Below are 11,073 nucleotides of genomic sequence, written 5' to 3'. Positions count from 1 at the left end.
AGCTAATGAGACTGAGTGTCGAGCTGATGGGGCCAAATGTCCACCAAACGTCCGTGTTCGCTTGTCAATATTCAATATAATAAAATTGATCTTTTCAGAAATTAAATAAATTAAATTCTTTTTGATACGTTATCTTTAATATGTTGTTTTCAGTTTAATCTTTATCAAGTTTAATCTCCTATCTCTATTTACAAGTTTTGTGCTCAGCTTTTTTAATATACTAGGTAATAATCTTTGTTGTCGCACGGAGTGAAATTTTTGTTTGATATAATATATTTATTTAGTATAATATTTATAATACAAATTTATATTGGTTTGAATTCATCAAGTTTATGAAAGTTTAAAATAGTAATCATTTTACCATAAATTTTAGATTGACATGATAGCAGATCTGGATAGAATGTGAACCGAATTAGTGATTGTTAGATTTTTATCAAATATTGAACTATCAAATCAGATAAAAATCATAAAAACTAAAATTTTATGAACCGGTTAATTTAAATAAAATTGTTAACCCTGTCAAACCCGTCCGCTAAGTCATCTCGCAACTGGTTTAAATAATTTGAGCCGCAAAATGTCTTTGCATATGTTCTACTTGAATTCGTGAGATCTACGTGGGTTACACATGCATTTCAATAAATCATTTTTCTAATATATAAAATATATTTAAAGCTTAAACTTAATTACTATTAATAAATTCATGTGATAAAGTTTTAAGAATTACACATTTGTTTACACTACAACAAATATTCACATTAATAGCATATGACAATAGCTCATTTTCCACAACTGCTATGAAAGAGTAATTATTTTTTCGATTGCTCTATAATAGCAGTAAAACAATGCTAAAAACAAAATCATTGAGCAGAAAGCTAAAATCACGTATTCCACCAACATTTGCTCGAAAAAATTGACTTAAGCGCCATAACTTAGAAAATATTCACTTAAGCGCCATACTTTTTCCTCTCTTTTACATTGGTTTGGAGACAAAAAAAAAAATGAAAACAAAAAAATTCGACCAAAAGAAAAACAGTTCTTGAGGAAACCATCCTCCTCGCAGATCAACTCCGTCGTTGTTGCTTAACCTTCTCTCCCACCCTCTTCCATCTCAGCCACCTCATCCATCTCCCATTCCTACGACCCAGCTCACCGAAACCCTAAATCAAAATTTTGGTTGATTTAGGGTTTATGCCTCATCTTCCTTATTTCTCCCTTTCTCTCTCCGTAGCCAGCCACCACCACCATGGATTCTCGAGCTATACTCGATTCCGCTTTGTTTTAACTCACTCCCACTCGCACCAGGTCTATCTCTCTCACTTCTGATTTGATTTGCTTCGTTTGAATCTGCTGCTCTTCTGTGGGAGTAAGAATGAGAAGCTAGCTTCTAGAATCTTCAAACCTTTTGTCTCTCATCTCAAATTCACTAGATATCAGATCTCTAAAGGAGGTTACTCCATCTCTCTTCATCCTCCTTCTCACTCTCTGTGACAATCCGTCCCGCAGACCCCACTAGCCCACCGCTAGCTGCCCAACGGACCGTCCGTGGACCCCACTAGCCCACCGCTAGCCGGCCCAACAGACCCCAAGCTGGCCCTGCTGGGCATCGATCCTAACCCCTCACTGGGCAAATGGAACTATTCATCCAAATCCACAGTAGGTTATTGGTGCGCCAGGCGTTCCTCGAACCCTGGTCCCCACCCTTTAACAACCTTCCCACAGGACAAGCTGTCACCAATTGATCAATTGTATATGATTGTCAGAAAAAAAACACAATGGTATATAGTTATAAATAATAAATATAAATAATATTAAATAGTTAAATGTGTCTCGAGTTTCCTGACGGCAACACATCAACTTTTACAAGAGAATGCTTCGGCTTCTCATATTTCATAACAATTTTTATTGTAAAATTTAATCATAGACGATAAAAAAAATTTTATACATATGCAACCATATTTAGAAATTCGAATATATTAATTTTTGTATGCTTTTCATTAAAATCTTTTTTTTTTGGTTTCTAAATAATAAATATAAGAATTGTATGATTAAATATATTTGACAATAACTATAAAAATAATAATAATAAAAAATCATAGACTTGTCACGTAAGCATTTTACTCTCAAAAGTTATTCAAAATCCTTAGTATTCAACTATTCATTGACTAAACAATCTTTGACAATTTGTTTTCAATTTTGGCGAAAGATTCTTATATTCATTCCATATTTGATATTTCAATTTTGGCTAACTTATTAAAAACCCAACGAATTATTTATCTTCCTTATAATTATTTAATTCTCATCCGAACTTTAAAAAAGAGGAAAGCAAAATACCAAATCGCGACCCGTCTCTTTCTCTCTCTCTCTGTCAATCAAATTGAAAGATCAAACAAACCGGTCGGAAAATGGTTAACCGGAGCCAGCAGAATCTCTTCGTCATAGCTTCTCCCGACGAGATCGATAAGATCCGCCGTGCCGAATCTTCCAAACAAGGTCTCTTTCTCTCTTTTCATCTAAAAATCCTTCCTTTCAAATTGATGATTTAAGAAAAGAAAAAAAATTCAATTAACGCTACAGCCGGAGCTATTGCCGGAGCTAAAGCAGCCGCCGTCGCTGCCGTCGCCAGTGCAATCCCCACAGTAATCATTTCATCTCTCAGATTTATTCTATCAATACAAAAAAAAAAAAAAAATTTAGTCATTTTAATGTTCCGAGTTTATGACATGATTTTTGTGTTCTGTGTTTTCAGTATCTTGTCTTGTTGATGCTTTGGACAAAGTTTAGAGTTTTGTCTCCCTTTTGTAATCTTTGTGGAACAATGCTTGATTTTAGAATTTAGAGTCACCAAGTAGAGAGTCAGATTCTTGATAATGTATGTGTGTAAAACCTTGAACTCGTCTTTGTTTTGCTTAACAGTTAGCTGCGGTTCGGATGATCCCATGGGCTAAGGCTAACCTCAACTACACTGCTCAAGCACTCATTGTTTCTTCAGGTTTTTAGCTTTCTCTCATAACTCTTGTTTTATACATTGGTTGTAGAAGCACTGATGAGTGTGTGGAGTTTTATTTCTCCATTACCTTTTGTGTTATTTTTTTTATTCTGGTTCCTGATATCAATCTTTGTGATCAATCGGAACAGCCTCCATCGCTGCGTTCTTCATAACTGCTGACAAAACCATTCTACATGGTGCAAGAAAAAACACCGAGGCTCAGTTCAAGAAAGCTCAGCAAGACTCTAAATAAATTTCTCATTCTTATTGTTTGTAACTCGAATCAATCACTCTTATCTTTCTCCGTTTCTGTATGCTTGTTTTGCCTTTGATTTGAAATAAAGAGTGTTATTATTACTACAAGGGGAGTAGCAAATTCTGTAAAGACCATTTTCATTCCTTCATTCTGAACATAAAAGGTTTTCAGATTTCATCCCATATATGTTACAAGATTATTACTCTTTAACTAAAAACATCGTTTAGTTTACAGTTTCTAAATACATTTGTACATTCTCTATATCCCTAGAGAACAAAAACACAACCACCAAAGTTGTAATTATTGATTATACAAAACCTAAAGCTTCATCTTGTACCCTTTTACTTGTCCTTCGACCTGATAAACTAACAAGCAGAGGTGCCTCGTGTGCCTCTGTCGCAGTCTTTTTTGTCGCCTCAGCTCCTTGTTGGCGAAGAACATACAAGATCTCTTTCATGGAAGGTCTATGAGTAGGCAATGTGTTAGTACACATGAGACCTAGCTTGAAAACTGTGGTCATTGCTTCTGTCGTGGAAGCTTCTTTGATGTCCTCATCAAACGCCTCTGCGGTTGGTTTTCCAGATTGGTACTGTCTCCATGACCAGTCAGCTAAGTTTGTGTGTTCATCTCCGTTGTTTCCTTCTCTTCCAGTCACCAGCTCTAGCAAAACCACCCCAAAGCTGTACACATCTATCTTCTCATCCACCTTTGATGTATATGCGTATTCTGCAACATACAAAATGTTAGAGATCGCACAATGATATATATAGAAATGAGTTAATCAAATATATTCAAGGACTTGAACCACTCCGCTTATTATCAATTAGTGCTGAGACAATACCTGGAGCAATGTAACCGAAGGATCCAGCAACAGCCGACATGGTATGAGGTTCTTGGTTTTGCTTTATCAACAATTTCGCCAACCCGAAATCTGCAATCTTGGCGTTGAAATCAGAATCAAGCAAGATGTTGCTTGACTTGACATCTCTATGTATGATCGCGGGAGTACAATCATGATGCATATAGCAAAGTCCTTGAGCTGCTCCAACCGCAATATTCAACCTTTGTGACCAATTCAGGTTATTAGCATCAGTAACACCACTCTTCTTCTTGCCATGTAGCCATTGATCCAAACTGCGTTTCTCGAGATACTCGTACACAAGAAGCTTGGAATCCTCCCTCGAGATACAACACAGTAGTTTCACTATATTCGCATGCCTGATCGTTCCTAGAATCTCAACTTCAGCAATGAACTCCTTCTCAAGTTTCTGGTCTAGTTTCTTGCTATCCCATATCCTCTTCACCGCCACGCATTGTCCCGAGTTTTCGACGAATATCTTGTAAACTTTACCCGATCCACCACTCCCGATCACATTATGTTCCATCAGATTCGACAAGATGTCAGATTCAGCAAAGTCTACTCTATGAAACGAAGTCAGTTTCCACGTCTCTAAACTAATCCTCTTCCTTCTTTGCTTCCTAGTGTAGTCCCGAATCACAAAGAACGTAACAAACAGAGTGATTGCCAAAAGCAGAGCCGCGATTACAAGAATCATCGATAGGATATTGCCCGGCAACCCTTTCGACTTCCCGAGAACTTTCCGACAATCAGGTAAGTTAACTACCGGTTTGTCTGCACAGAGATTGGAGTTGTTCAAGAAACTTCTCTCATAAGCAAGATTATCATATTGGTCTGGAATCTCCCCGGTGAGCCTATTAGATGACAAATCAAGTATCGTCAGCCTGATATTCCCGATCTCAGGCGGGATTCCACCGGAGAGTTGATTCTCCGATAGATCAAGATTCAGCAACCGTGGCAACGATGCTAAACCTCTAGGAATCCCCCCGGAAAGGTTGTTCTTGGATAGACTTAACGTTACCAACGACTTCCATGAGATGATCTCATCCGGTAACTCACCCGAGAGATCATTCTCATCGAGAAATAACGATATGAGATTCGATAAAGCAGTCAACTCCTTCGGTATCTCACCGGAAAACCGATTGTTTTCCGCGTTAAACTCGACTAGAGAAGACCAGGTTCCGATTTTCCGAGGAATCTCACCGGAGAACTGATTGTTTTCGATCTCGATCCTCGACATGTTCCAAGCAACATTCTCCGGTAACTTTCCGGTGAATGAGTTGTTACTCACCTGTAAACTATACATACTTGAAGCAGTCCAGATACTAGAAGGAAACTCACCGGAGAAGCCATTGTTCTGTAACTGAACCGTCAAGAGCGTCTCACAGTCTCCGAGCGACTCCGGGATTTCTCCGGTGAGATTGTTCGTATACACAACCACACCTAGAAGCTTACCTCCTTTACACAAATTCACCGGTAACTTTCCGGTTAACTGATTCTCCGAAACTTCGAACCGCTCCAACTTCGAATTAAACCCAATATCCGCCGGTATTTCTCCGGTTAACTTGTTGCTGAAGATCATCAAGTTCTTTAATTCCGGTAATTTTCCGATAACCGGCGGGATTTCTCCGGTTAACTTGTTGTAAAACAAGTTCAAAACCTCTAATTTCTTTAGATTCCCGATTGATACTGGAATCGAACCGGTTAAATTATTAGCAGAGAGATCAAGCATTACCAAGTTAAGAGCCGAGATAGATTTGGGGATCTCTCCGGTTAGATCATTATCGAAGAGATAAAGCTCAGTGAGATTCTTCAACCCGAATAAACCGTCTGGGATCCGACCCGTTATATTGTTGACCGATAAGTCAACATGGATTAGATCCGTCATGTTTGCAAAATCAACCGCTGAGATTTCTCCGATCATATTCATCTCCGATAACCACATGTACTTGAGTTTCTTCAGTTTCCCAAACTCCGTCGGAAGCTTCGCCGGTGTAAACTTATCGTTCAACGCTAACCGAAGCTCTTCCAGCTCGGACAAGTCTCCGATCTCCGACGGAAACGTGCCGTCGTATTCGCTCATGTACAGATTCAATACCTTGAGCTTCGAGATCCGTCCGATGTTTTTTGGGATATCTCCGGCGAATCCGTTAGCCGCTAAGTCGAGATATTCGAGTTCCGGTGAGAGACTGTTGATGTCGTCGGGGAGTGAGCCGTTGAAGTAGTTCTGAGAGAGATCGAGATATGTAAGCTTCGTGCAGTTGTAAAGAACCGTCGGAAACTTGCCGGAGAAGAGATTAAAAGACAAATCGAGGGATCGGAGATTCGGGAAATCGCAAATCGTCGTCGGAACCGTCCCGGTGAAGTTCTGGTTCTGGAAGTTGATCCCGTTGACGTTTCCGTCGGCGCAGGTGATCTCCGGCCAATTGCACGGTGAAGATGTGTCGTTCCATAGCCGGAGAGACGGTGGATCGCCGAGAACGCGTTTCAGGTTTAGAAGCGTTGACCCGTCGTTGGTTTGGGAAAAGACTGAGAAGGGTATCGAGGATAGAAAGAAGAAGAGAAAGGGTAAGGGTAAAAGAGTCATATTACATAAATTTGTTAGTTGAGGTTTTTGCCGGGAAATTTCGGCAGCCGAGATTGACTGAGTGAATGTGAAATGGATACAACTTTTATAGGAAGAGGTTTTGTGTTTATATTAGGTGAGATTTGAAACTTAGGTACTCGTTGTTACGTACGTCACACCCTTTTTTCAACACATGTGACAATATAAATCTGTTATAAAGAAAGTAATAATAAGATCAATGACAAGAGCTTAAGGTTGTGAATGGTTGTTCAGTCTGCTCCGGACCGGACTAAAGTCGGACCAATCCGCAGTAAATTCACCATTCATCATTCCATACCAGTATGCACTATTTCATATTATAAAACTCCATACTAGTCTGCAATTGAAAAAGAAACTGCGTACTGTGTAGATTGTACTGTTAATCCGATTTTTTCTGTTTACTCCTTAAAACCTCCATACCACCTCCATACAACTCCATACCAAAAATGAAAATTGGATTAAAAAGTGCTATTTAACTAGTTTGATCTGAATGCTTTGTTCTCATTTGTTAAAATTGTGTTTCTTTGTATTTTTGAAAAATTAAATGTATATACATATGATCATTCATAACTATTAAAAACCCAAAAATAAACTAGAATGACGAGAGAGAACTCTCTTCTCTTCAATCTTAGAAAGCTAATTTTCTTTTTAAATCAACTATTTATCTCAATAACCAAAATAATATTATTATGGGATAATTGAAATAATAGATTTTGATTTGTAATTCTAATCTTAGAAAGCTATTTTTTTTTTTTGAAACTCTAAGACTTTAATGATTTATATTTTTCGTCTTGTTATAGTTTGGATTAGAATCTAGTTTGACGCCATCGCGAGTTTCAAAATGGCGACGGAGTCCCAAGAGCCGGTTATGATGGATATTGGAGAAAAAGGGCGGCCACCGGGAGATCCACCGGATACTCCTGGGGTTTGGGTCCAAAAGGTTATGGGAAGCTCTGGTGGGGGAGTTCCGACGCCGGAGAGTGTGTTGGCTGATGATTTTGTGACGGAGCGAGTGAGGCTAGAATTTCCAAATGGTGAGGATGGTGAGCCAGTAGTAACGATAGGGGATGAGATCCTTGAGGCAATGAATGGTTTGTGGAAGAGATGCATGTTTGTGAAAGTTTTGGGGAGGCCCATTCCTATTTCCGTTTTGAATAGGAAACTAAGAGAACTATGGAAGCCTAAGGGGGTGATGAATGTCATAGATTTACCTCGACAGTTTTTTATGATTCGCTTTGAGTTGGAAGAAGAATACTTAGCGGCTTTGACAGGAGGTCCATGGAGGATTTTTGGGAACTATTTGATGGTGCAAAACTGGTCTTCGGATTTTGATCCGTTGAGGGATGATATTGTTACAACACCGGTGTGGGTACGCTTAACGAACATCCCGTATAACTACTATCATCGCCAGATTCTCATGAGCATTGCTCGTGGCTTAGGGAATCCGTTGCGGGTGGATATGACAACTTTGTCGTTTGAAAGGGCACGGTTTGCTAGAATATCCGTGGAAGTCAATTTGTCCAGACCATTGAAAGGGTCAGTGTTAATCAATGGAGAAAGGTATTATGTTTCTTAACATTTGTTCGTCGTGCGGAATATATGGACATTTGATACATGCATGTCCTCTGCGAAACACTAGTCCGGTGGCGGAGATGGGTCTGGTGGCAACGGAGGTAGTTGGGGAGAAGGGGAAGAGTCCAGCGGTCACACAAAATGATGGTTTCACTGAGGTCCGTCGACGGGGCCGACAATCGAATACGGGGACGGGGACGATGGTGTTCACCGCGGGTAAGGGCAAGGGAGACCCGGAACGGAATTTACGGGATATTACCAGTAGCAAAGATTTGGAAAGTTCCAACCGTTTTGGAAGGTTAGGAGATCAATCAGTATCTCATGAATCAAGGGAGATCTCCAAGACTGTCGGTGTGAATAAGGAAAATCAGATTCCCTCGAATCTAGTTTTAAATGCGGGACGTGCGCCTCAAGCAAATGAAACACGTCAAGGTGAACTTTCACATAAGGGAAAAGGCCAGAAACATATTGGGCCTAAGGTTACGAAGCCCAGTACAAAACAAGCCCCTGAAGGAAATGGGCTGAGACGGAAACCAGCGTTAGCCCAGAAGCCTAGCAGAGGGTTAGTGTACGGTCCAATCAAAGGGGAAGAACCGATGTTCGCGAATGGCAAACGCCTGAGAGTGGAATCCGATTGTCTGGGGCGTTCAGGAGGAGTGTTTTCAGGGACGAGTGGGGATCCGATGAGCGATCAGGTTTCGAGCGGTAATTCTATGCTCGCTGTTGTTGTTAGGTCGCAGCAAGAAGAGGAGTTGCCCGGAGGGGATACCGAGCGGCAGCCGAGGCCGGTGAGCGATGAGGCTCGAGGGGGGATCAATGATATTCTTCCCCGGTAGTTGTGAGGAGTTATTGGATAATTCTGATGAATTGTATCTTATGGAACTGCCGGGGGGCGAATAAACCCACTTTCGGAGAGCTATTAGATACCTAATGAAGAAATTCAAGACGGATATCTTAGCTTTGTTTGAAACTCATGCGAGAGGCGAGAACGCGAGTCAAATTTGTAGAGGGTTGGGGTTTGAGAATTCCTTCCGAGTTGATGCGGTAGGGCAGAGTGGTGGACTGTGGTTGCTTTGGCGGTCTGATATTGGGGATGTTTCAATCACGGAATCGTCAGACCAATACATAGTGGCGAAGGTACAGAATGGTATCGAATTTTTTAATTTGGTTGTGGTTTACGCGGCACCTTCGGTTAGTAGACGAGCAGGCTTGTGGGAGAAGCTGATGGAAGTTATTGAGGCTTTAGACGGTCCTCTAGTGGTTGGTGGTGACTTTAACACCATTGTCCGTTTGGATGAAAGGTCGGGAGGGAATGGGAGATTATCTCCCGATTCGTTGGCCTTTGGGAATTGGATTCATAGTCTTTCGTTGATAGACATGGGTTTTCGCGGTAACAAATATACCTGGAGGAGAGGGCGGACCGAAAACCACTTTGTTGCAAAGCGATTGGATAGAATCTTGTGTTGTGCTCACTCAAGATTAAAGTGGCAGGATGCAAGTGTGACACACTTACCGTTCTTAGCATCGGACCATGCTCCATTATACCTCCAGTTATGCCCAGAAGTGGTGAGGGATTCAAGTAGGAGGCCATTTCGGTTTGAGGCAGCATGGCTTAAACACCCTAGTTTCAAAGACCTGTTGGTAGCATCGTGGGATGGGCAGCTGAAAACACCAGATGCTTTGAAGGTTTTACAAGTGAAACTGAAGAGATGGAATCGAGATGTCTTTGGAGATGTTCAGAAAAAGAAGGAGTTGTTGCTGAACAAAATCAAAGCGGTCCAGGACAGTTTGGAGGTCACACAGACAGATGATATGTTGCGTGAGGAGGAGGATTTGTTGAAAGAGTTTGAGGAGATTCTGGAACAGGAGGAGATGATTTGGTTTCAGAAATCTAGGGACAAGTGGATTGTGCATGGAGATAGAAATACTACTTACTTCCACACCTCTACCATTATACGACATAGGAGGAATCGTATAGATATGTTGAAGAATGAGGAGAATGTTTGGACTTCGGATGCTTCAGAGCTTGAGGATATTGCTGTGACATATTTTAAGCGGTTGTATTCTACGGATGATATCCCTGCTGTGGTTGTAGGGCTTCCACGGGATGGTTTTGTTGGCCTCACTGGAGTGGAGAAGGAGAGCCTTAATAGACCGTTCACTGCGTCTGAAGTGGCAGCCGCTACTCGCACTATGGGAGGTTACAATGCCCCAGGGCCCGATGGCTACCAGCCCATATTTTATCAGAGTTGTTGGGGAGAGGTTGGGGAATCTGTGGTGAGATTTGCTTTGGATTTCTTTGTCACAGGTCAGTTACCACCTAGCACGAATGATGCCCTGGTCGTGTTGATCCCAAAGGTGCCGAAACCGGAGAGAATCAACCAGTTCCGACCCATTAGTCTTTGCAACGTCTTGTTCAAGATTATTACGAAGACAATGGTGCTACGTCTAAAGAATGTGATTTCGAAACTTATTGGTCCAGCACAGTCAAGCTTCATACCGGGGAGGTTGAGCACTGACAATATTGTGTTGGTTCAAGAAGCGGTCCACTCGATGCGTAGAAAGAAAGGGCGTAAGGGTTGGATGCTTTTGAAATTGGATTTGGAGAAAGCATATGACAGAATCAGGTGGGATTTCTTAGAAGACACATTGAAGGCGGCTGGTTTTGATGACTGTTGGGTTCAATGGGTGCTCTAGTGTGTGAGAGATCCATCAATGACAATTCTCTGGAATGGTGAGAAAACAGAGGCGTTTACTCCGGGCCGTGGTCTGAGACAGGGAGATCCTTTATCTCC

At 41.2% G+C, this 11,073-nt stretch overlaps 2 protein-coding genes and 1 pseudogene across 2 annotated transcripts; 2 read left to right on the top strand and 1 right to left on the bottom strand.

The window, feature by feature from the left end:
* Positions 1–2,160: 2,160 nt before the first annotated feature.
* Positions 2,161–3,419, top strand: LOC104772610 (early nodulin-93-like). The gene is made up of 4 exons (XM_087505395.1): positions 2,161–2,490; positions 2,575–2,636; positions 2,914–2,989; positions 3,136–3,419. Exons 1-4 carry the CDS (start codon positions 2,403–2,405, stop codon positions 3,237–3,239), a joined length of 330 nt encoding a protein of 109 aa, XP_087361521.1. The 5' UTR covers positions 2,161–2,402; the 3' UTR covers positions 3,240–3,419.
* On the bottom strand, positions 3,363–6,890 carry LOC104771069 (uncharacterized). Its single transcript, XM_087505394.1, has 2 exons — positions 4,084–6,890; positions 3,363–3,968 (listed from the first exon to the last, which is right to left on the bottom strand). The coding sequence occupies exons 1-2, from the start codon at positions 6,686–6,688 to the stop codon at positions 3,550–3,552; spliced, it is 3,024 nt and encodes a 1,007-aa protein (XP_087361520.1). The 5' UTR covers positions 6,689–6,890; the 3' UTR covers positions 3,363–3,549.
* Positions 6,891–7,574: 684 nt separating this feature from the next.
* On the top strand, positions 7,575–9,114 carry LOC147919126 (uncharacterized; annotated as a pseudogene).
* Positions 9,115–11,073: the final 1,959 nt, after the last annotated feature.

This window comes from Camelina sativa, chromosome 20, assembly GCF_030686135.1.
Source record: "Camelina sativa cultivar CO46 ecotype springtype chromosome 20, ASM3068613v1".
NCBI lineage: Eukaryota > Viridiplantae > Streptophyta > Magnoliopsida > Brassicales > Brassicaceae > Camelina > Camelina sativa.
The sequence above is the reverse complement of the archived record's forward strand: the minus strand, read 5'-3'. Positions and strand labels throughout refer to the sequence as shown.